Genomic DNA, 24862 nt, shown 5'->3' on the forward strand with positions numbered 1-24862 from the left:
CCCAAGGTAGTGAGGCCAAAATGTGACAATGCCCTGTTCTGCTCTGTCCACTTTGCAGGCCCATTTTAGGTTATTTGTGTAACAGTAATACTTTGTAGGTCAGGACTCTATCCATTTTAGGAATTATAAATCAGAAAAAAAACAGAAATAAAGAGAAAAGGCATCAAAGGGTATTGTCAAAGATGAGAAGTAATAAAAGGAACAAACTTTTTCTCCCTATCTATAATTGAATGCAAAAAAAAAGTCAGACTGGTTTTAGTAACCATAGGGTGTAACAATCAGGCTTGAGGTTAAAGCTATTTCCCTGAGGACAGCAGGACATTCTACGCAAGTGGCACATTTGTAATAATGAAGTTTTAGAGGAGTGATCAAAGACTAAGAGAGCATTGGAATGTTGGTACTGGACTCCCAGCCAGGCTGAAGGCCAGAACTGCAGGTGCAAAGAGATTTCTACTATGGAACATTTTAGAAAGGGCAATAATTTTCCACAATAGACTGCTCACTTATTAGGTATTTCTCAGCATCCTAATGCTCTTGCCACTTTGACAAAGACCTAATAAAAAAAATACTTCTTAACTAATAATGTCAGTCGAGTGTTTTCTTCAAAGATACTTTAGTTCAATATTAGCATTGGTTCTTAAACTCTCTCAAGTTTCTACCTCATTGTCTGGGGTCCCTGTTAGGCTTCTGTGTTCCTAAATTTGGAAGCGTAATTGTATTTCCAAAACCCTTCCTACCTCACAATGGGACCAAACTGCCTCCTTCTGTTCTCCCATGCAGGCTCTTGCCCTCTTAACAGCTAAACCTTTGCGTCCAGTTTCCATCAGAGCTGCTGAGGGAAGCTTGCTAAGAAAAAGGAAAATGCAGACAGTACAGCCAGAGTAGAGAGTGCAGACTTGGAGCAGATCCTAGCAACATAGCTTGTTACAGGCAGCAGCCAGGTATAACTTTTCACACACAGTCACATACACACAGCACAGCAAAGCAGGTTGCTTACCCATGCTGGAAAACCGGGTCATTGGAAAGAAAATGAAGGCTAAAAGGGCTCAGAAGGATGTTTACACCTATCCACAACCATTCTTGGTGGTTCCAGAAGGAATTTCAGGATGTGAGTAGGTTTTCAAATAGGCTGCAGAGGATGGACTACAGATAGACTGTGGAAACTGGGCACATGTGGTTTTGAGGTAGCAGGGAATGGAGAGACACGACAGCTCTAGCTGCGAGTCTGTATCTCTCTTCTCCACAGCTTTTCAGGAAATTATCTGCAGAGGGTCCAGATGACTAGAAACTATACGTTAAATTCATTTCTAGGCAATGAAAAATTTTAAATTTAGCTGCATTAGAAATTTGGTATTACAGTACTTATTGATTGCAATAATTTTTCTGCTGTGAGAGTCACAATATAGAATGTTATCTTTATTCTGCTGAGAATAAAGACCTTGAATTGCAACTATGACTTAGTGCAACCATTTTTCTGCCAAGGATCCCAGAAGAATCTGTTCACCCCCTCCTCCGTGTTGGAGAACAGCATTGTCCACTTCAGCCTCTTGGGGGCTTCACCAGCACAACCTTCCCACCTTCCACAGTCAGGTGTTTGGTGTCTAGCTTCATTCCAAATCTCTACAAGTGGTGAATCCCTGACATTTCACAAGCTAGGACTTATCTTTTACAGGTTAGAAGATGCACCCCACACCAAAGGGAACCCTTGCACGTACTTGGGCATCTGCCATGAGGGCCTGCTATCTGCACTGCACCCATATTTGTTATTCAGAAAAAAACCCCAAACCTAAACAATCAAATCACTCTTGCTATATAACGCTTAAACATTCAAGCTCTGATATGTTTCAGTCTTAACAGCTGATGGGTGAAATCCCTGGAGAAGGTAGGCAGCTGAACAGACATGAGCAGTAGTAACTGTATTTTTGAGGCAAATGATCTGATCCTAATGCAGTAAACTTAGAATTATTATCAGAGCTTACCAAGGGTTTAAATGTCAGGGGCTGTTTATGTCCCATATTTCTCCCTTCCTGCTGCTGAATTTTCCTGAAGCTGGCAGGTCTGCAAAACACTCCCAGGGATATAGTAGCTGTTCAGGAAGGTGCAGAGACATCCTAATCAACTGCTTGCACTCAACAAATGGAAATCTTTTATGGACCACAGAGGAACGCAGTTTAATAGGGAGTTAAATATTGGCGGGTTTGAAAAGCAAGGTTAGTTGCTTATAACCTAGGCCTGGTAGAGAAGGCTTAATCTTCTATTAGCCTGCATCACAAATTATTTCATACCATTTTAATCACTCTTGTCCTGGCCATTAACTCTGAGGAAGATACCTTCACACGCTGCGGCGTAACAGGGAATTTGCTTCTTACCATCTGTTTCTCTGGGGTTTTTTTTTGCTGTATATCCCTGTACAGCATTTGAGGGAGAGACACCGTGGCGCAGCGCCGTGTCCCTCCACCGCTATCTGTCCCTTCACGGCACCCTTTCCCCGCTGTACCTGCACAGCGTGAGCCTTCGCGGAGTCTTTGTGTCGCGCTGTCGCACGCCACTCGCCCGCCCCTGTCGCCTGTCCCCCGTGCGTGCGCACAGCGCTGGGGACCGCCGGGCAAAAGGCGCGACCCCGCTGCTGCAAACCCGGGGCGCCCCGCCGGTGACAGCCCCGGTGACAGCCCCGCCGTCCCCCGGCCCCGCGGGGAGCTCTGCCCGCCCGTGCCGCGGCGCTCCCCGCGCTCCCCGCCCACCGTCTTCTCCCCTCCCAGACAGGCACGGCCGAGGCGAAGCGGCGGGCGGGCGGCTGCCTCCGCCTCCCTCCCCTTCTCCTCAGATGCCCTTTGCAGGGTTATTATTACAGTTCGTGGCTGCGCTCCGCCCGCCCCTCCCCGCCCGCCCTCCGCGCTGCGCAGCGCGCTGCCCCGCCCGGGTGCGGGATCCCCGCGGCCCGCGGCCAGCGCTCCGCGCCCCGGGCCCGGCCGGCGGCGGGGCGGGCGCTGCCCTGGCTCCCAGACAGCGGGGGGGACGCGGGGCTGCGGATTATTGCAGACTAAGCAGTCTGGCGCTGCAGCATCGTGCGGGGGGAGGCGGGCGCGCAGGGGGAGTGTGTGTGCGTGCGTGCGTGTGTGTGTGTGTGTGTGTAAAGGGGGGGATGGAGCTGGCAGCTGGCCAGCTACCATCAGAATTAGCTCATTGTTCAATATAACCAGTGCTGGCAAGCGAAACCCATCCAAAGAGAGGGAACGGAGGGGGCGGGGGGGGGGGGCGGAGGGGGGAGAGAGAGACTTTCCCCCAGCCACCCCCACCCCTTTTTTTTTTTTTTTTTTTTTTTTTTTCTCCTCCGAGGCTGCACTTTGGAAGAGGTGCAGTCATTCTTACCCACACCCCCTACCCTCTCTCCACTCCCCCAACTATAAATTCCCTTCTGTAGCATGCTGCCCTTTTGTAATCCACATTTGTGTTTCAGATCATGTAGAAAGGACAGAAAGTGAGCAGGGAGCGGGGGCTTTTGTCTGTAAGTACATTCAATTGCAATCCACAGAATTTTTTTTTTTTTAATTAATCCTCTTTCTCTCCCTCCCTCCCTCTCCCCCGTTTCTACTTTCTTATCTCTGTGTTTCTCTATTTCTTTTCATTTCTTTTTGATTCCTTCTGTCCTTAGGCAGACTTTGCTGCATCTTGGCTTTCCCCTCTCGGTGCACATTTCCAAACAGGCTTTTTTAAGGAAAATGAGAAAACGTGCAGTATCTATATCTAACTCTTTGTCTTTGTGCTTTAAGGCTGGATTTCTAGGCTGAGGATTTTTCTGCACACATGCATGGGGAAATAAGAAGTGATTTTCTAAAATGTTTTCCTTTCTCTGGATTTTGCTCTCTGCAAACACCAAAATGCATTTTTGAACCTAATGCACTTGGCTTTGTTAGCATGCATGCAAAGCTCTAGGATAGGTTTATCATCTCCTTTCTTCTCCCTTGTAAAACGAATCTCCCTCTTCTCCGCCCTGACACTGGATTCCTCTCAGGCTGCTGGGGTTTATTTTTAGAAAGCAGTCATTCTTGCAACAGCCTTCTGCATTTTTGCATGTGCAGCAGTTAAATTTTGGGTGGTTCTTTTGAGAAGAAAACCAAAACAAAACAACAAAACCAAAACAAACCGTATTTTGCTGAACATGTAGTGACGTGCTGCTTTTTTCAAACATTTCTGTGTATGTTTATGGATACATGAGTTTGCAGTTTTTAATCCAATATCTACTTGTGTGTTTGTGTAAACATATGACTCATACCTTATTTCATACATACGTGCTACAGGTAAGAAATACGTAATCAATAGAAGAGAACTTTTAATTTTTGTTTCTATAAGAAAGCTGGTAAAGGAGTTATGCTACAAATTCAGTTCATTAAGAGAGTGATAATTTAAGGTAAATGAGGTAGGACCTACTCTTCTTCTTCTTTTTTTTTTTTTTTTTTTCTCTCCTTGTTTAAAATAGGGGATGTGTGTAGAATAGAGAGAGGGAGAAAACTGGAGGTTATGTAATGCAGTGCCATTTCCAAAAATACCTACTCTGTGGGCCGTTACATTGTGTTATAGTTGTTCCTTGATTGCAAAACCCCACAGTTAGTAGTATGTCTGGGAACAATGGATCACAAATTACAATAAACATAGACTGACAGCTTTTGGTCCTCTTGACTGATTTTTACCTGTGTTAACCATTACTTATGGGGCTCTCCAGAAATATACCCAGTGCTAAGAATAGCATGGGGTTCTGCAAATCCAGGTACCAGGGATCCCTTTGTCCTATGTTTAAGCCTACAGACCACTGAAGTGCAGAGATGTATGATATATAAGCATATGTGTGGTTAGAATAATTTGCATGACTTTAATCTTAACCACTGAAGCTTATAGTTGGCTCACCCACTGTTATGTTGGAAAAAAATACCTTTTAACTATTGCGACAGTGGAATTACTTTTTTTTAAAAAAAATTTTAATTTTTAAAAATTTGTTTTCAGATTGTTCTCCTTGTGCTACTTGAGAGAAACTGCAATCCCAAGACTTAACAGAACCTAAAAATGGTAAGAATTAGTTGCTTTAGCAGAGTATCAATAATTTTTTGTGTCAGTACAAGCCTTATTTCATTCTTTCCAATACTCATTTATAAATAGGACCTTTATGCAACATACTTTTTAAGGCTATGGGGACTTGCTATACAATAACTGATGTAAATATGGAAAGCTCCTTATGTTGGATCTTTTACTTTCTTGCATTTTTTGAATAAAAATCTGAAATTCCTCCCTTTGCAGTAAGGCTTTTTTAATTGAAACAAGAAATATTTAAGTTGTTGTGAAAATTACACATCATAACACACGTAGCAATGCATGCAGACAAAACAATATCCAGTAATGCCAACACTGACACCTTTCTCCCAAAAAGAAGAAATAGGTCATTGCACTTAGTAAGTGAAAAAGATTTAATGTCAGTCTGTCAGGGAAGTACACAAGGTGCAAACTAAATTTTCTTATTAGGTTAACCTTCTGAAAGCACTACCATTCTTTGTAACACAGATCTGTTATGGAAAAAAATGTTTAGGCCTCTAACCAGACTGAACTTACAGGCACTTGTTTGGAATATGTTTAATGAACAACAACCTCTTTCCTTCAGTGCTAATGGTGTTTATATTTTTATTGATTAAAGCCCTTCTTTTGTTCTGAGATAGCACTGCTGACAAACTCCTCATTTTAAGGATATGCATAAATAAATGGTAAATATGGTATTCTCTGAGAAGGATTGTCTCAGAATTAGCAGGACAAAGGTAACATTATTTTTAAGAAAAAGTGTTCAAAGTAGGCAGATTTTGTTTAGACAGTTTTTTGTCCTATTGCATTCTTAGTTGAGGATACAGCTATCTCAGAAGCATAGCTAAATATATATGCTGGCAAAAAATTTGATGTATTTTGGATGCTACATGATAAAATCATGATCAAACCTCTGTTAATTAGTACTGAGCAATGCTTTAATTAGCATTGCATAGGGTGTACATTAGCACAGAATATTCTCCCCAGTATGAGGTTCTGAGGGACATAGTTTTATGAAGATTGGGTTAATTGCATTAATATTATCCATGTCTGGTTCTTTGGGATTGTTTTGATATGAGGGAGGAGTGATGATCAAGGGAGAGGAGTGATGATCAAGGAATGATTAAAATAAGCAAATATGTACTCTGCTATGAAGGCTTTGTTTTTGTTTTTGGCTTCTTGTTTTATATCATTCCTAACTGCAAAAATAAACTTGCAAATTCTGGAGTTTTAGTCTATTCTGGAATCTACTTTCATCAAAGTGCTTTGCTCATCTGTGTATAAGTGAATAGATGAGGGTGGGGAATTAAAAGTGAAATTATTCACTTAAATTGTGAATTGAAATAATGTTAAAATATATGTTGTTCATACAATTGTGGAATATTGGATAAGACAACTATTTTCCTACCAACACCAAGGTGACAATCAGCCCACATTTTAGATGTTATGCAGTCTGCTATATGCCATATATGCCTATCTATGGAACAAAATATTATTTTAATTTTAGTGAGGCATAAAATAGCCACTGATTTATTCCAGCAGATGGTTCTGTACATCTAGCAAGGTTCCTGTAGTATCCAATGAAATCAGTTTTGTAAAGCCGGTCTCTGGGCCAGAACATAAAATACAACTCAAAACTATCCAAATGCAAAATACAAAATATTGTTACCCACCTGTCTAGCCTGTCTAGACCCATCATTTGCTTTCCAGTTTAACATAAATACAAACCTCATTTAGCTGTTTCTAAAAGTTCCACTTCTTTTTTGTGATCAAAATTAAAATGTACTATTAGGGTTTACCCCAGCTTGCAAGGTTAAGATGTGATACTTGGCAGAATCTCTTCTCCTACTACCACCCTTTTTACCCTTTCTTTCACTTCTGGCACACTAACACTGAAAGTCATTCCAACTCAGACCAGTGGCACACTTTCCTTGCAGTAGTGGACACACTCATCTTTGGCATATTTCTTCTTGTCTTAGCTGCAAGTATCTCTCAAACCACTCTAATTTGCAGGAAATACTCTTTGCATATCAACACTTCCTACACACTGAAATAAAGGATGATGAAAGTGCTTGCTTTGTTTTTAATATCACAGTATATGCAGAGGCTCTACACTGCTCTCTCTGGTCTGTGAAAATTTAGGTATTGTGTTTCAGTAGACTTAGACCTAAAAAATGGTGGAAAATGGCCTTCTTATTATTTTGCTAGTCTGTAAGTTCATTAATTATTTAGATAGGCTTACAGTAAAATTTGAAGTGACTAGAATAAACTTGTTAAGTGAAAACAATGAGTTCTTGATTTAACTTCACTGTCTTACCCTCTTAGTTTCTTAATTTTCTTTTGTCATAAAATGTTTCTTAAACATTTTAAACAGTAAAAGCAAGCTATTTAACATATTAGTTTTCAATGCTGCTTCTCTTTTTCCAGCAGCATTAGAATTACCTGAATATTTAATCAGTCTTTCTTGCACTTGTTAAATAATAATATCTTCAATTTTAAGAGAAACAGAAAAGCAGAAGAGTGCACTTTGTATTTTTCTTATAATTTTAACTCATGGACATTTTGAGCCATCTTACACAAGAACATTCACCATTTGAAGACCTGTCCTTAATTCTGGATAACATATTTCCTTAAGTGTCTACCTGAAGGAAGAAAGAGCCTTTTATGTTTATGTCCAATGTATAAAATCCTGAGGTGGGTAAAGTGATCTTTGAATTTGAAATGCTAGAACTTCTGTATGCTACCTTCAACGCAAGGGCTGAATGTCATAAAATATAAACTAAAATTATAGTTCTAACAAGGGGGGAAAAAGGTTCTACCTAAAAAAGAATTTTAAAAAATTATTTGTTTTAATTTTTTTCTACCCCATCCACTCACTGAAAGTGATCCAATCATTTAAATAAAGGAACATGTTAGAAGAGTGGGAGTAAGGAAGTCTTAATTCCAGTTTTCTGTGATCTCAAAGAAGGCTTCTACAAAACCAGGAAAGGTTTTTGGTTTTATGTTGTTTGTTTTTGTTATGATAAATATTAATTTTTAAATTAAAAAATCAGACCATCATTTTAGACAGTTAGAGAAGTCATCTGTTTTTTACTTCCAAAGTACTCAGGTGTGCTTCCAAAGCACTCCTTTTCTTGTTCTTGTGGATTTTAGGTTAAGTTCTGGGAGCTCACAGATGCCTATGCTGATAATTAAGGAATTTAAACTAATAACACTAATAAACGTGTATATCAGTAAATAGATCCTTAAGAATTTAATTTTGACTTTTCTGAAAGTAAACAGAAGATAATCCAGAGCCAATCACTAATTTGCTCCTGGCTTACCACGATGAGATTGCTTTCTTGTCAGCATTTCTTAGTGGTGTGGAGTCTCTGGGCTGGCTGTCGTACAGTACAGCACAGCACAGCTGTGTCATCCCAGAGTAAAAAGGCTCTGGAAGTAGGTCATGTGGGCTGAATGCTTCCTGTAGTGCATCCTTGCCTGAACTGCATCAGTTCTGAGGTTTTTCTGTCATGTTTGGTCATTTACATTCCCTGCATTTTATAGGCTTACTTGGGGGAAAAGAGAAGCAGGGGTTAATTACCTTTAGGGGTGAAAACAGTTTGGAGAAAAACTGTGTTTTGTTAAGTCAGAGGGAAAGAAAAGACAGCCTGCATCTGGTTGAAGAGAAAAGAATCACCATCCCCTTTAGGTTTTTGTATGTGTGGGGTTTTTTTCTAGTTTATAGAAAAATTTTTAATATTGTTTACATTAGGTGAAGATATTTATGAAGAAAATTTTGTGTTTTAAGATTTCATCCCAGTTTAGCTTTTACCAACCTTTTTCCAGGGAGTTACAAGCAGGTGTGTTTACACATTCTGTAATTTTCTATGCCCCTGGGCTGCAAAAGCTCTTAATAATTTTAGGATTATTTGTGGAGAATGGAGTCTAGAATTGGTCTGTCAGAGGCAGGCATTACTTGGAGCCTTTTATATGCTCTGAGGAAAAAAAAAAAAAAAAAGGCAAGAAAATGAAATGAGACATTATGTCCAGCCTATAACTAGACACACACTAGACAAAAGCAGCTCTTGGTCTGGCATGAGAAAACTCATACCTGGTTGATTATTACCAAGCATGGAACTGGAATTGCAGTCTCCTTTATGGTAAGTCAGAGCCACACAGAACCTGCAGGACTGTCAGGTCCTCTTCTGTTCATGTATAGCATGGCAGAATTTGGTCAAGAGAAGTGATTGTGAGGGATGAAAGCTAAATAGTTTTGGCCATCTAAACGTGTATATTGTGCTTTTTAATTGTGATTGTGTAATATATATGTTATACATTGTGTGTAGTTTGCACAGTCCTACTTGATTGCTGAAAACTCAGGGAAAATTAAAGCCTTTCTAGCTTATGAAGTTTATAAGCAGAAATACAAACCAGTTTTTGCAATGCTTCTGTCAAACCACCTGTTCAACTGGGCAGAAAACAAACCTTTACTTGATTATGAGTAGAAAAGCAGAGTTTTAAAAGAAGTGATTTTTGCCCAAAGCTATATATACTGTGGATATTTCAGTGATACAGTTCATATGCACATGAAAAGACAAAAGCTTTTTATATACTTGTTTCTACTCAATCAGAAACATGCTCTGGGTGCTAAAATTTTGCTACTCTGCACCAGCATGTTCTATTTGAACTGAACTGTGTTGACACGTGGAATGGGAAGTTTATGTAATATTAGGTCCAGGAAAAGTCTTTACTATTGTTTTCCTCAGAGGCTGAAATTTTGGAAAATCAGAGTTAAGAATATACATCTATCTACTAAGAGTACAGATATGGCACTGGTTTTTTAAGACTTGGGATTTAAAGCCATCACTAACAATATTTTACTTTTTTCCTGATCTTGCTATATTGCTGCTTCATACCTGAATTCTGATCCTCGTATATGCTGAAGAAATGGGAAAAGGATAACACTTAATAGTTCTAGAACAAATTCATAAACATAATTCAGTTGGCATAATTGACTGGGACAGGATATTTTAATAAAAATAGTTTAAACTATTTGTATTTTGGTTTTATTTCAAATATTTATTCACTTCATTAAACCATATTGATTGAGGGCACAGTCTTCAAAGGTGCAAAAAAAAAAATTCAAATGTTTAATGTAGAATGATAGTATGAATCATTGTTTGATTGTTACATGCAATTAGATTTGGACTTCTGGTCTGGCAAATTCACAGTAGCACTACTGAATGAATCCCTGTGTACATGTTGTTGGGAGGATTCCTGATGTTTCCTTCTGTAAATACTGCATTAAAACAAACAAACAAGCAAAAACAATCCACTCTCAGAATAAGTAGGATTTTCTCATCCTGCAAGAAGTGTCTCTGGAATAATTTTGTTAACAGTAATCTGATTATTTCTACTAGCTTGGCATATTTATGTGGGAGCAAGTTGAAAAAGGTTATAAGAAATTTGTGCATCCTCATTGGAGGTGGTAAAAGCCTTGGCTTAATACACATATTGTCAGAAAGAACCCCTGACCTCTTCCAGCACTCATGTTTAGAAGGCACGCATTAACACCACAGAGCTACTTAGAAAGGTCGAGTGAGAGAGGAACAAGTCTTCCTTCTTTGCTTTAAGATGACTGCGTATCTGTGATAAATCTCCATCACGAAAGATCATGAGTTTACACAGCTCCTTAGGTGAGTCCCAGAACCCACAGATTTTTTTATTACTTTTAGTCTCCAGAACAGCCATGATCCATTTTGTGCCTTTATGTTTGGAGTAGCATTTACCTGCATTACTATCTGCCCAGTAGAGGTTGGTAATAGGGAGGCTTCAGGTAAATGTACCACAGTGCTTTCAAGCACTTGTTAACAATCAGCTGCCCTCACTCTATCCCTTTTAATGAGGTAAGTAAGGACTGACTCTGCAATGAGGTTCTCTCCCATTTGCAAGAGTATGGCTGGGGCTTTTTAATACTCGCCTGCAAAACGCTGCTTGGGCAAGGGGCAGACACCTCCTGAGAGGAAAGAAGGGCTCTTGTGGCTGGGGTCAGCAGGAAAGCACTTTGCAGAAGCAGCAAGTTTGCCTGCACTTGGGGAACAGCATCCCTGGTTGGATTTCTGCTCATCTTTTTGTTATGGGGAAGACAAACTGTTGTAGTCCAAAGCAGTCTCTTGAGGTTTCTGTAAGTTACAGTGTTCAGGCCATTAATTTAGAGAACGTAGAGGGAATTTTTTAAAAGAAACTTTTTTTGGGGGGAGACTGCTTGGTGTATAAATTTTGTGTACCCCAAGAGTGGAGGGCCAGGTCTGAGAGGGCACACAGGAGAAGCGTTATTCTGGTCTGTCTCTGTTCCTGTTCTTAAGGATTCACTTACTAGTCACTGCTGGACTTTCCTTTAAGATCAAAACTTGATAGAGTGAGGACACTGGACTAAATAGATTTTTTGTCAGCCTCTGACCATGCTCCTTTTCTTTCTCCTCTGTAGCTCAAATAATTTGTCCATGTTAGGTATGAAATTACTGAAAAATGACTATGCATCTTTTGGTCCAGAATTTTTTTGCTGCCATGGTGCATGTCTACTTGAGTTTATAACAAGAGACTTCCTTATGCATTTTGTTATGCAGTTACCATTAGGTGTAGATGCAAACAGTTACTAATAAAGCCCTACCTTATTGCACTTGAGGAGCAAATTACAAACTCCTATGTAATTAACTGAGAACCGGAGTATTATTTAAATTCTCAGCCTTGTTGTTGTTGTTTTTCTGTGTGTTGCGTGTTAAGTAAAACAAAAAAACAAAACAAAACAAATCTGTAGTACAAAGACAAACAAAATAAATATATGGAGTTTATACTGGGTTCTGAGTTTGGTTCTCTGGATGGCTGATTTGCTTCTTTTGATTTCTTGATGTTTTGCAGTTTTGGAGAACATACACAGAAATTTACTGGAGAAACAAAGTAATTTGCAGCCATTTTATTGCTTGATGGAACTTTCCACATAATATACATTTGTTTTTTATTTTCTATGAAATAAATGTATTCTTTCTCTTTTAAGGAGTGCAATACTCTGGTGATAAGCAACTCTAGTAAAATCCATTAATTCAGTAAGGAGTTGGAGGAGCATTTATGACAGTGTTCACAATGTACCACTTGATTATTTTTCTCTTTGTTTGTATGCATCGTAAATATTAACAACGTTTTGCAATGATTTTTGTGTATAAATGAAGTAAAAAGGCAGCATGACAACACTTGTAGCACACAAGCAGGATTGATCCTAACTGGTGCAGAAAAGTGAAAATTGATCTCTCTTCCTAAAAATTGCATTACATTCAGTCAGTGTGGAGTGGGAAAGTTAGAAAGTGTTTTCTGTAACTAACTTCATTCAATCACATATGTTAGGATACAGCTAAAGTTTCTGTACAGGGTTTCTTACTGAATAAAAACTGGATAGAAGTCTTACATGTAAGCACACATATAAAACATGCAACCTGTATATGGATGAGGAGAGGAATGAGTCCTTGGAAGAAGCTGATACAGATAAGCCAGGGTAGGAGACAGCATAGATGCTTCAGTGTAACTTCAAGAATAGACGCTTTAAGAACATCAAAGGAAACAACAAATGACAATGAGTTTATAGGAGAAGCTTTTCCATTAAAATCTAAAAAAAATATTTCCAAGGTCACTTCCTTATGCTGTGTAGGAAGGAGCAAATGACATTCTATTCTCTGAAACTGACAGAAATTGCAGAAAAGATACAAAAGGAGTGCAAAAATCCCCAAATACCTAATTTATAATTAATTTGAGTGTGCATAGGGGGAAGCAAGGAAAAGCATATTTGTCTCATTTAGGCCTTTTCATCTCTATGTGGTTGTGAGTTTGAGTCATCAGATGGGGAGGAATAAAAAGCAGAAGTAATATCTTCCCCATGAAAAGGCAAGGAACACCAAAAGATGCTGATGCAGAGAAGTCAAAGGCAAATTCAGGTGTACAGCTGTCTTGCCATGTTCTGCTGATATACTGCGAAGTATTATTATTGCAATGGCAGGTGAAGTGTTGCAAAAAGATGTGCCTCTTGGAGCAATCCCAGCTGCAGAATCACAATGTTTTTCTTCATCAGTTCTCTCAAACCATTTATCTAACCCTCTTTACTGTGTGGAAATAACCAAGTGAAACAAATGTAAATTATTGGTTTTCCCCACTGGTTGGTTTTTTGTTGTTGTTGGTTTTGTTTTGTTTTGGGTTTTTTGTTTGTGTTTTTTGTTGTTGTTGTTGTTTTTTGGTTTTTTGTTTTTGGTTTTTTTTATGTTCATGGCACTGATGTCAAAACTGGGGATGACAGAAAAATCTGCTCCCCTGCCAGGATACTGAGATCATGAAGTCAGGTTATTTGGGATGACTGTCACTACATCTCAAGAAGAGGCTCAGACTCATGATGCAGAGACACTCAAAAAAGCAAACAAGTACACAAAATTGTTAAGTCTCACATCTGCTAAATCTCTTGTTCACAGCATTTTTAAATTATTAAGCTAAGGCAATGAAGTTGCACCTTAATTTGGGCAAGTTTTGGGTTCTGCTGTTTCCGTAGGGAAAGCTTCCTCAGGGAGCCTGTTCCAGAGTCAGCCTATCACAATAGTAGCAGCCCATTTTATTATGAGTACAGATTCTTAAATATAACAAAGGCTCATCAGAACTTCAAGGACTCATTGAAATAAGGAGTCATGATGAGTACTCTTGATGTTGCCTTGTCACTGCCCTCTCCAGAAGCTCTGGAAAATAAAAGCTGTGACTGATAGAATACTGCTGCCCAACTCTTAAACTCTTAAAAAGCAGCCACTGTTCAGCTGACAGTTGCTGTATGTATTAAATCTTGTGTGCTAGGTTAGAAACACAGTGGATATTTGTGTTTTATACTTTCATTATGTTCCCCTCCTTATTTAAAAATAAATTACTGAAGATGGGAGCATTCATTTACCCCTTGCACTGGAGCAAAGACTTTGATCCTAGCACTTGAAGCTTGCCTTCCAGTTTGGTTTAAAAAGAATTAGTGACATTTTCATTCACAAAATTATTTATTTAGTTTTTGAGCAGTGATGCAGTAAGATTGTTTATGCATTTGGATTGTGATTGTGGGATGTTGGTTAGAAAGAAAATGTTTTACTGCAGTGGGAGGCATTTGAGGGAATTGAGAAGTACATGGTAGGATGTGCTGTGAAAAGTACATCTACAGCTCAATCTAGCTGGCAGCTAAGAAATTTTAAAGAAATGTGGGTACTGAAATGAGGAGCAGTGTTCCTCTTTTGGCTATACAGCCCACTCTCAGGAGGAGGGTGGCCTTTCTCCCTTTCTCTGTTCTGGATTAGACACAGGGCACTCAGTCCTCACAGCTCCACAATGTCATTTTAGTGCTGCAGAGAAAACAAGCATGCCTCTTCCTTTCCTTCTTTTCCACACACACCTCTTATTTTCTACTCCCATGTTCCTCAGCATGTGGCCATTTGTGTCTGCTATCACACTGCTAATCCATATAGTAAATCTTTTTCTTAATAGTTTTTTGTTGTTATTGTGGGGTTTTTGTTTGTTTGTTAGTTCTTTGTTTCCTAGATAGGCTACTGCAGAGCTGTTGGACCTGGTCACCTTTTATTTGAAATTAGGATCCACAGTACTTGTCATCATTTCCTTTTTGGTTTCATTCCTCCCTACCTCAAAATTGTTTTATAAGACAAAGAAGTTACCTGAAGCTTCTCTAAAAGGTGGTTGCTGATTTCCTCAGAGCAGTTGCTCTTCAATAAACTTTTAGCTAAGAAATCAAGAGTGCAGTTGAATACCACTGTAAGTCCTGAATGAGACTTGATTACAAGAATTCAGTTGTGGTTCACAACTGAGGAAAAATAAAAAAAAATACAGAAAAAAATAGTTCCAAGGGCTTTTCCAATTGTTTCTTAACTATAAAAACATTGGGAATGCTTAACAGAAGTAAGCTCATTTTAGTAAGTTTAGCATGCCATAAATCTGGGGTTTTTTTTTTCCTCTTGATGGATTTATCTGAATGTTTGAAAGACACTGTTAGTGAATGGGAATGAAGAATGGATACTAAATCAATTTTAGCATTTTGATGTGACTAATAGAGTATGTTTAGTTCAGCTCTGTTAAAATTATTTTATATATCTGTTTTAAGGCTGGGCAAAAGTTTGTGCTCCCCTATCACTGTTCTTTAAGAAAGCATGACTTCAAATGAAAAAAAACCCAGAAATTGAAATTTTGAAATGTTGATAGAGCAAGAAAAAAAGAGTTTCTCAGTCTGTTGGCCAAAGGAGTAAAATAGACTCTACTGGTTTTTAATTCTACTAGTTTTGAAAAAAAATCCAAGCCAAAACAACCCAAAAAACTATCAGTAGTCGTGCAATCTGAGAGAGCTGGTGGACAGACTAGGTGTTTCTTTTCCTCCACTTCTGCTCTTTCGTTAATATTAAGTTGCATTATTTGTATCTTTTCAGGAGACTGGAGGCTACAAAATTGAAAGCATACTCATAGAGAGCCCCTAATCCCAGTTTTCAAGTTTGCCTCAATGTTTCAGGCAGAATTGCATGTTGCTGCATAGAAGTGTCTCAGGTAGCTCTTCCCAGATCTGATAGTTCATGGATGAAGCTTCCTGGCTTGACTGTCTGGCTCATGAGGATCAAACTCTGAGGCTATCAATGTGAGTCAGCATTATGCAGACTTGCAGTTACTGCAGTTTTCAATCCACCAGTAAATGCAGCTCAGTAATTCTGTTCTGAATTCTGATACTTTAGTTATTGAAGCCAAGCCTGCAGTTGTATAACAGTCACACAGGAAGTACTAAGAAATGAAAAATTGGTGTATATCAATGGAAGCATTTATTTAGAAGTGTTTGCTTCATGCTAACAGCTGGAATGTTGTAACCCTCACTCTGTAACGGAGCATTGCTTTCCTCTCTCTCATAGCTCATCTTGCAACATTTATATCAGTAATTTTGAGCTGCTGTAATTGAATTAATGAATTAATGTTCTATATGTTTTACTAATACCTTAAGTATCAGTATATTTGAACTTCTAAGTGGTTTCTGCATTTATAAAGCATAGCAAGATATCATGGTTTGTTTTTTGGGGTTTTTTGGGGGTTTCTTGGTTGTTCTTTTTTCTTTTTTCTTTTTTCTTTTTTCTTTTATTTTTCCCTAGTGAACTGCAGTAAGTCTTAAGTGAACATATCTACACTGGCATCTTTTTTTCCATTCCAGAATCTTCCTCCACTTCTAAACCATGATTCTTCAGCCTTTCAGTATTGCTCCCAAGGCAGACACCTAAAGTCCTTTGTCCATTCAGGACTCTGGTACAGTCATAGCAAAACAGTCACTTCATGTGAAATAGGTCCATGTGATTATTATCTACCAATATGGGCCACACTATTTGCTTTTGAAGGAGACAAGAGGATATTACTGATTTTTTTTCTTTTTCTCTTTTTTGGTTGTTTGATTTTTGGGGGTTTTTTTGGTTGGTTGGTTGGTTTTTTCATTTTTTTTCCCGTCCCCCAGAGAATAACTGTGAAAGATAGTTTGGGGATTATGTGGAGTATCTTGCAAGTGGTGGTAGATTTTGGCATTTGTTTTCTTTAACTCAGGAGCATAGTTGTGAGCTCATCTTACAATTTACACCTTTCCCCTCCTGCCTCATTCCCAAAATTGCACCTAAAACTGCAATTCCCCCAAGTTTTTGTGAATCTAATTTGAGGATTTCTTTCTTTTTCATCTAACTTCAGGTGCTTATTTTATTTCTATTAGCTTATTAATAGCATAGCCTATAGTCTAACCTAAATAAATCTCAAACTCCATGGAAAATACAGAGGTTTGTTTTCATGATTATGACTAATTCTGAATTCTGGTGCTTATGTGATCCTTCCATATATATTTTTTATACTTTGTTAATATGAACGGCATATCCTGTGGTAGAGCTGAACTCCTGTTGCTATTTCCCACCGTGAGTTTTCACACAGAAAGTATGACTACGCAATAAAGTCAAGATATAATTGCAGAATGGGTAACCAGTGATTATAAATAGCAACAGAGATTACTTGGTATCTTTCATTCAAGCATTAAACATTCAGAGTGAATGTTAACTGAATTCACAGGGTGCACTGTGTTACACATTGGTTATTTTATGTAAAACACACCCAGAAAGCTGAACTGGCTTGTCTGAGACCTCAGATATTAAAAAATCTGTTGCTTCAATCCATAGACAGCACTGTGGTTTGTAGTGCAGGGACAATGTACAAAGCAGGCACTGCCTTGAGCTCTGTGTTTTAAATTTCTCTGTGTCCTGCATTATAGAAGAATCCAATATTTTCTATTGTGAAGAGGTTTTAAATAATCTTCCAATAATTTCTCCAGGACAGAACTAGTCTGTCAGAACTGTCACTAGTTGTGACAGCTAGTAGTCAACATGCACCTCCACAGAAATGAAAACTTTTCTCATGTTTCAGTATATGCATAGGAGCAAGCAGGTGAGTAAAACTGGCCCAGCACTTACTTAACTGGCAATGGAAGTTTTGATTCCCAAAGTGCAAAGAAATCTGACAGTCTGACACCCCAGCATCATGCAGAAAGAGTTCAATTCACCCAACACCAAGAGCCCAGGAGAAAGACCCAGCAAGAAAATAAATTTAAGAATTTCAGCATTATATGTAACTTATAGCTGACTAGTTCAGTGTTTCTGAGACTGAGTCGAAGAGATATTCTGATCTTCATCCTGAAGCTGAGAGGCATTATCTTGGTATTTATTCACCTTAACCTCTACTGTAGTCAGTGCCCAGCTTTGGATCTTACCCATTTTACATAGAAAATTTTTCCTGTAGACATCATATGACAGAACCTTAACTATTAGATCCTGCTGCCAGCTATTTTGTAGTATGTGTTTTACAATGTGTTGGAATTTCTTTAATGTGGAAAATACAGGGAGCTAACATGGAATTATAATTGTTTCAGTCATCTTACAAAGTTATACATTCTAGCTCACCACTCATTGTGAAAGGTGTGGTGCTCTTGTCACTTGCAATCATCAGCAAAGATAATGAAGTTCATTAAACAGCCCTTTGCCAGTGACCTCTGGCAGAAGGGAATGGACATATTTTCTCACAATATCCTCAGCAAATTCATTAGTACAGACACCCTCTATAAAGAACTTATTAAACATAATTTAAAAAAAAATCCATCCTATATTCTTTTAATTCTTTTTCTTTAAAAAGTGCCTGTTAAATGCAGATAAACATAAAACAATATCGTTTGAATGCTCTAGGGACAGATGTTGTCATGGGTACAAAAAATGTGTACTAAACATTAAACAGTCTGGGCCAAGCTCTAATAACATTAGACATTAGACTTGTTTTAGTGATGTGGTCTGTCACATGAAGACCATGCATTTAACGAACCTCTCTTTGTTAGTAAGATCTTGTATATATTTATATCACTACAGGTTTATCAGCCAGGTTCAATGATTTGGGTAAGCCAGAAGATCTTTCCAACCAGCTGCGGGCATGGGGGATTTCCAAAGGTAAAGTTATTTATGTAATCTCTTTCATATAATAAATAGTTTGCTAAGATGAAAGTTTTCAGAAAAAAAGAAAATTAAATTGAGTTCTATGGATTTTATTTTACAACTGCTTCAAGAAAGTAGTCAGCTGTCATGATTTCATCACAAGTCCCATGTTATTCTGTTTTTCTTAAAGCCTTGGCTCCTTGCACCATGCAGTTAACAGAAGATCCCAGTTTTCATTTTATAATTATGTTTTTAGCCCTCAGGCTTTCAGAAAACATGGACTCTTGCTGGCTGCACACCAGAAAGAAAACATACTAATTTTCAAAGGCTCATATTTCTTAAGCCTGTCTCATGATTTTACAAGATTAACATCTGAGTTTTGAATGCGTAATTTTGGCAATGCATTCCTAGCAATGCAGATGAAAACGTTAATAATAATGCAGCAGGAGGAACTGGGTTATCTTTTATTAAGTATCTTGCTCGTGCTTTACCTGGCTTGAGTTACAAGCATACAAAGCATGGCAGTTTTCATCTGGGTTTGACAAGAAGTACCACAACACAAAGGCAGATGCAGCTCATCAGATAGCATTAAGAAGATTTATTCTGCTACCATTAATACCATCTGGTTTAATAAATGTGAAATGGAACATGAAATTTCAGTAGTGAAAGATAACAGATTACTCAGAACCTCAGGATGTACATGTTTTATTTGCATATTCCCTTTCAATTACTGGCTCAAGCAGGTAAGTAAAGAAGAGAACACATGGAAAATGATTAAATTTCAGTTATTAACTAGGCTTCTGCTCCCTGTTAACAAAACTCTGCTATTGTTCCATATGGATAACACTATACTTTCACCTACACTTTTTCCTCTACAAGGGAACTTCTAAAGTTATAGGTGGGCTATTTGCAGCCTCATGTGCCAGTCTGCCATGTCTTTAAACTAGCATCTATTGCAGTACTGCCGTTCTTAGCATTCACAGTATTCCAAAAGTTCAGCTGAGAAGGCTGGTAGCAGTGCCAGAGCACGATTCATGTGCTCTATCGGGTCATATTTACATCAAATGAATTTGCTAATTTTATGAAACAGCTGTGTGTTAACTAGACGGTTTTTATTCAAAAATGTTATATTAGAAGCTTTCAGTAGACTGTCATTCATCATTAAACAAAGTTTCTCCTGAAGCACAGAAATGAAGCTTTGCACTATGTGCAGCATAGCAACAGTGCTGCATTATATTGGATTTATGAAGCTGTGGCTTTATGCTGTACATAGCTTAAAATAAAAGTTTCTCAGAAGGGATAACAGTTTCTCAGCTATCCAAAACATATCATCAATCTTTTTCCTTTTAAAGTTACTGGATTCTTGCTTTTAAAATACATTTTTCCTAGTCTTTATGTAATTCTTCAGAAGATATTTGGCATGTGCTGGTACAACAGCCCATTTTTAGAACTACCTCCAAATTTTATTTCACAATTGACATTCAAAAAACCCTTCAATATTAATTGCACACAGTCCAGCTTCCAGCAGCGTACTGGAAGACACTGTGCATCTTCAGAATTTTTTTTTCATTTGTACTATAAAATTAATTAGGATAAATTGGTGAAGAAAACTGCAGAAAATTTTCAGTCCTCCAGCTGAACACTTTTATCTACTCAATGGTAAACAGCTTGAACTCCTGAAAAAATAAACCAAAATTGATAGATTTTTAAAAACTATTATTTGAGATTAAAGTGTTGGGGTTTTTTTTAAATTTTATGTTCGTGCAACCAACAAATATAAAAGGCTTCAGTTCTTGATAACCATTTATTTTCAGACCTAGAAGGGTCACATGAGACTTTATATCTCATGATTGTATGGCTGTATTAAGATTTCACGACTGAGATTGTTTTCACAGCTGAAAAGGAACTGCCCGACACAATGCTTTGGAAATTTGCCCAGACCTTTGGTCTGTGTGGTGTGCCTGTTTGCATGTGTAAGTTTCTAGTTTTCCCTTCATATCCTGTAATGATACACAAGTAGCAAATTTAGTAAAACAAAAAATAAGTAAAAATACTATAATGAAGATGGAATTTTCTAGAGTACTGTGAGGAAACATGTTTGTGCAGTCACTAAAATTTAAGTGTTATTTTCTCAGTTTGAGATTCTTGCAAAATACCTATATTTGCTCTAAAAAATATACGTTACAACTCCTTACCCTTCTGCATATGTACTGGCCAAATTCTGCCCTTTTCCTCCATTCCTTGATGCCCCAAAGGAAGAGCTCACCAGCTATCTCCAGGAAGGGATTTTGCTCTGTGCTCAGCCTGAAAACTGATCTTGTGTGCAGTGCAGGACCCCATGGGGAGTTCATCTACCTAAAAGCAGAATTTATCCTGTCCACTGTGATAAAGACAGTGGGAGAGCCATGGGATGACTTCATTCCCAGCACAAGTAAATGTAGCAAGTATGAACACCCCAATGAAAATTCTGGGTTTGAAGAGCCAAGAAAGGAAAATTGCTGAAAACTGCACTTTATTGGTCATTGGGAAACAGCCATGTGTTTAATTCCTAATTTGGAAATTCACAACTCTCACATCAGAAAAAAAATGAACTTGGAGAAGATAACTTTAATTTCTTAAACAAAGAGAGGGATAAAGCTTATAAACACATCCTAAGCAATATGAGTAATAAAACACCTTTACAGTCTTACCACTTAAAAATAAAAACACAGGGGTTTTTTCTCCTTAAGACATATTACTAGCTAAATAAATTATTTTTGTTTCAGATCCCATAGTGACATACCAGAAAAGTACTTTAGGCACATGCATAGCCTTTAGGCTTCATTCTAAGGCTTCAAATGAAACATATTTAAATGCTGTTTAAAAACTTTGCTGAATAGGAACGATTAATATGTATGGTTAACAAAGATCTATTTGAGGCAGCTGGCTCATAAGGCACACCACTTCCTTACCTACTCAGAACAAGAAAATAATGCAGTGTTTTTAGTGTGCTCTTTTTGATGGATTAATATAGGGAAGTGGCTAACTTGTGCATGTTCGTTGGTTAAACAGTAAGGTTTTTGAAAAATGAGAAGTCTAACCTGGAAAAAGTTCTCTTAATATTAAGATGATATTTCACAAATAAGACGCACTTTTATGTTGGATCTTCTGCATTTTTTGCTGCTAGGACACATACATTCATGCCCAAGTGAAATGTTTTCTTCAGATGCTGCAAGAACTGCCTGGTTTTTAAAGAATCTTTGTTGTCTGTGGTGCTTCAGTCATGTTTAGCAGATGAACTGAAGCTAGGGAACTATAGAAACATTAAGATGAATGAAGGGAGTGACACACCAAACAGAAGCACAGCTAATATACTTTTTCCTCTCCACAGGGAAATCTCCCCATCTCAAAGGAAGTGAATCGCAAGAAAAGTGAGGCGGCGGGGCCGCGCCTGGCTCCAGCGAGTGGCTATGGGCAACATTTCACCAAAATCAATTACCTCTACTCTTTTTAAACATAATTTCTCCATTAGTATTACATATGGTGTATGGGTTTGATGAGGTCATGGTGTCATATATTGGAAATTGTTTCTGTGTAAATCATCAAGTGTAAGAAGAAACTACGGGACTCTGAGCCTTGCTTTAGAGAATAACAGTGGACAAACGTGTACCATAAAAACTAGTTTTTAACATTCTAACTCAAGCGAAAGCTCTCAGAATTTCACACTGTGAATCCATGTTTACAAACATAACAGGTGGGCCCTCAGGCCTGGTTCTACCACAGCAACGTCTTTCACTACTCAAACTCCACAGCTCACACACAACTGGTAAACCACTCTCTCCGTTTCCACCAACCCAAACTGCTTCTTGCAGAGGCTAAGAGTCCCCCTTTTTTTTCATTTAGATGTAACAAACCTAGTAGTTTATTTTCATTGATTGTCTGTATATCTCTATATTTTATCCATGTACTCTTTTGATGTATAGAAGTAGTATGAAACTCATGGTTTCCTTGTGGTAAGTGATTGTGATGCTGCCACGGGATTTGAGACACTGATGAATGGTGCTATTTTGGACTTTAAATATGCTCCTTGGCAAGGTAGCTCTGATGGAGTTATTTTTTATTTCCATGTTCTGAGAGGGTGATGGTACTTTGTTTTTCTGAATGTTGTTCTTTAGACTGGACTGACTTGTTTACTTGTGTCTTCAGTGTGGCTTTCTTATTCAGTGCTGTAGGTGAGTAACTACTTATAGTATACAAGTGAGGAACTGATTCCCTATCAGTGTCCACTCACAAACATGCAGTTACAGTGGGAGCAATCACAAAATTGTAATTTTTGTTAAATCTCCTTTCTGACTCCTATCCACCTTATGGAGAAATACGAGCAATAATTTTCCACCAACTTCTCAAAATCTCTTGACTTTTGTCTTTTTTTCTTACAAGCCTTTTTTAAAGAAGGGACAAGTTTTAATGTCCTCTTCAAATCCATAAACTAGGGGATATAGTAAGAAAAATACAGCAAATTTCTGGGAAGAGAAGTCCTAAAGGGGAAAGAGTACATTTCCAAAGTACTGTCAACACGTGGACTTTACATTTTTGTTCTTGCTCCCAAACTACTATAAATACAAAATAACACAAACCACAAAACTAAGCAGTATCATCTACTCATGGAGTGTTGTTGTGTTAGACACAGTCTGAAAGCCCACCTTAATTTTTTATATAATTCTGTCTTTTAGCTATTCTTTTTACAGGGCAGGCCTTGTTCTGAACTGTCTTAGCTTCTGACTGTTAAATACCAATGCATGCACTGCACTTCTAGACTTCTCTCCTCGTACACTTTATTTTCCAATAGAATAGATATGTCTGCTGTGCTGTATATAGAGCAAGAAGTAATATTCAACAGTTGTGGCATTTATGTATAGTTGCAGTTGTGTACTGCTGAAAATGCAGGCTTTTGTAACAATGTGATCTTTAATAATGCAAGTACCCAATGTATTTTAGCTATTTTAGTAGGATTTGTTCAATAAATATGCAAGCACTAAGGGTAGCTGTGATGTGTCTGTTTCCTTATGACAATAAGGGCAGGGTTCCTGTTACCGATTGTTTTCACCTGCTCTATTCCTGATTCCTGAGGTTTGTTTCAGGAATATCTGGTGCTGCTTGCTAAACAATAGCTGTCAAGATAACCTAAATGCCAGACCTGGATCTGGGAAATGATAGCTTGCTGGACAATGGCAGTGACATGCTTGGCTTCCCACTCTGCTGAGTGGCTGGGTCAGATGTGACACTCATTGCCATTTTTGGTAGCCCCAGGAGGACACTCTGGGCCTGTGCATGGCAAATACAATATGTTTCATTTTCTACCTCTGGTAAACGGAATTAAAAGGTAATTTCATTTGTGTGAATAATTTGGTTTAAAACAGTGTTGATACTCTTCAAGTATCTTAAAAACACTTTTATTGGTGGAGAAGTAACACACACATTGCTAAGTTTTAGAACATATATTGGTTTCATTATACTATAGATATAGTAGAGCCAAAGATTATTTAATATACGCTATGATTAATAGAAGCTTCTGGAATAAGCAAAGATGGCATACACTTCTGCATCTGCAATAGTGCCTGTGGCCCATACGTAGTGTCAGCTTCATAAGATTAAAAAAAAAAGAAAAAAAGTTATAGTTATTATGCATCAAAAAAGAAAAGAAAAAAGCACATGGCTATTTTAAAGAATGCCCCTAGGATTTAATACATGTATTTCCATTTTCGGGATGAAGTATAAAATTATATATAAATAGAATTACTGGGGGGAAAATAGTGCAGTGTATATGTCTCACAATCAGTTGTTGCAGAACACAATGACCAGCTACTTTTTTACCTACCTCATTAAATTATCATTTGTGAAATGGACTAGTAGGAGTATTTTGGAAGCATTATGGTCAAATAAATTGATTCAGGAAACACTGGTTCCAACTTCAAACCTTTTTATAACATTTAATGGAGTATCTGGCAAATCAGTATTTATCCCTCAGCAAATCAAGCAAAAAAAAAAACCCTGAGGACAAATTCTGAAAAATAGAAAGAGTAATGAATACGTGCTTTCATAAAGCAATTTAAGCTGCACAGATAAAATCACTAATTAGGAACTAACTGTTGTTACCACTGAGCATTATATTTTAAACGAAGACTAGTACAGAATGTTATGTGTTATCAATTAAATTCCAATACTAAAAAAGCTGCATCATTAATTACCAAATGCAGAAAACATCTATCCTTATACCTTAGAGTTTGTGCCACCAA

General features: G+C 37.9%; 1 protein-coding gene across 2 annotated transcripts; it reads left to right on the forward strand.

Annotated features, from left to right (window-relative positions):
- The first annotated feature begins 3325 nt into the window (after positions 1-3325).
- NREP (neuronal regeneration related protein) lies at positions 3326-23605 on the forward strand. 2 transcript variants are annotated; one of them, XM_063422779.1, is made up of 5 exons: positions 3326-3353; positions 3458-3505; positions 4999-5061; positions 18525-18602; positions 21958-23605. In XM_063422779.1, the coding sequence occupies exons 3-5, from the start codon at positions 5059-5061 to the stop codon at positions 22078-22080; spliced, it is 204 nt and encodes a 67-aa protein (XP_063278849.1). In that variant the 5' UTR covers positions 3326-3353; positions 3458-3505; positions 4999-5058; the 3' UTR covers positions 22081-23605. The 2 variants fall into 2 exon arrangements, with proteins under 2 accessions (XP_063278849.1, XP_063278848.1); XM_063422778.1 differs by lacking the exon at positions 3326-3353 and having other exon boundaries at positions 3360-3505.
- The last annotated feature ends 1257 nt before the right edge of the window (positions 23606-24862 follow it).

Source organism: Prinia subflava, chromosome Z (assembly GCF_021018805.1).
Source record: "Prinia subflava isolate CZ2003 ecotype Zambia chromosome Z, Cam_Psub_1.2, whole genome shotgun sequence".
NCBI classification, from domain to species: Eukaryota; Metazoa; Chordata; class Aves; order Passeriformes; family Cisticolidae; genus Prinia; species Prinia subflava.

Excerpts from the sequence above, each read along its gene's own strand:
- NREP (XM_063422779.1), top strand. Across the intron at positions 18,603-21,957 it reads GGCATGGGGGATTTCCAAAG|GGAAATCTCCCCATCTCAAA; the intron begins GTAAAGTTATTT and ends TCCTCTCCACAG.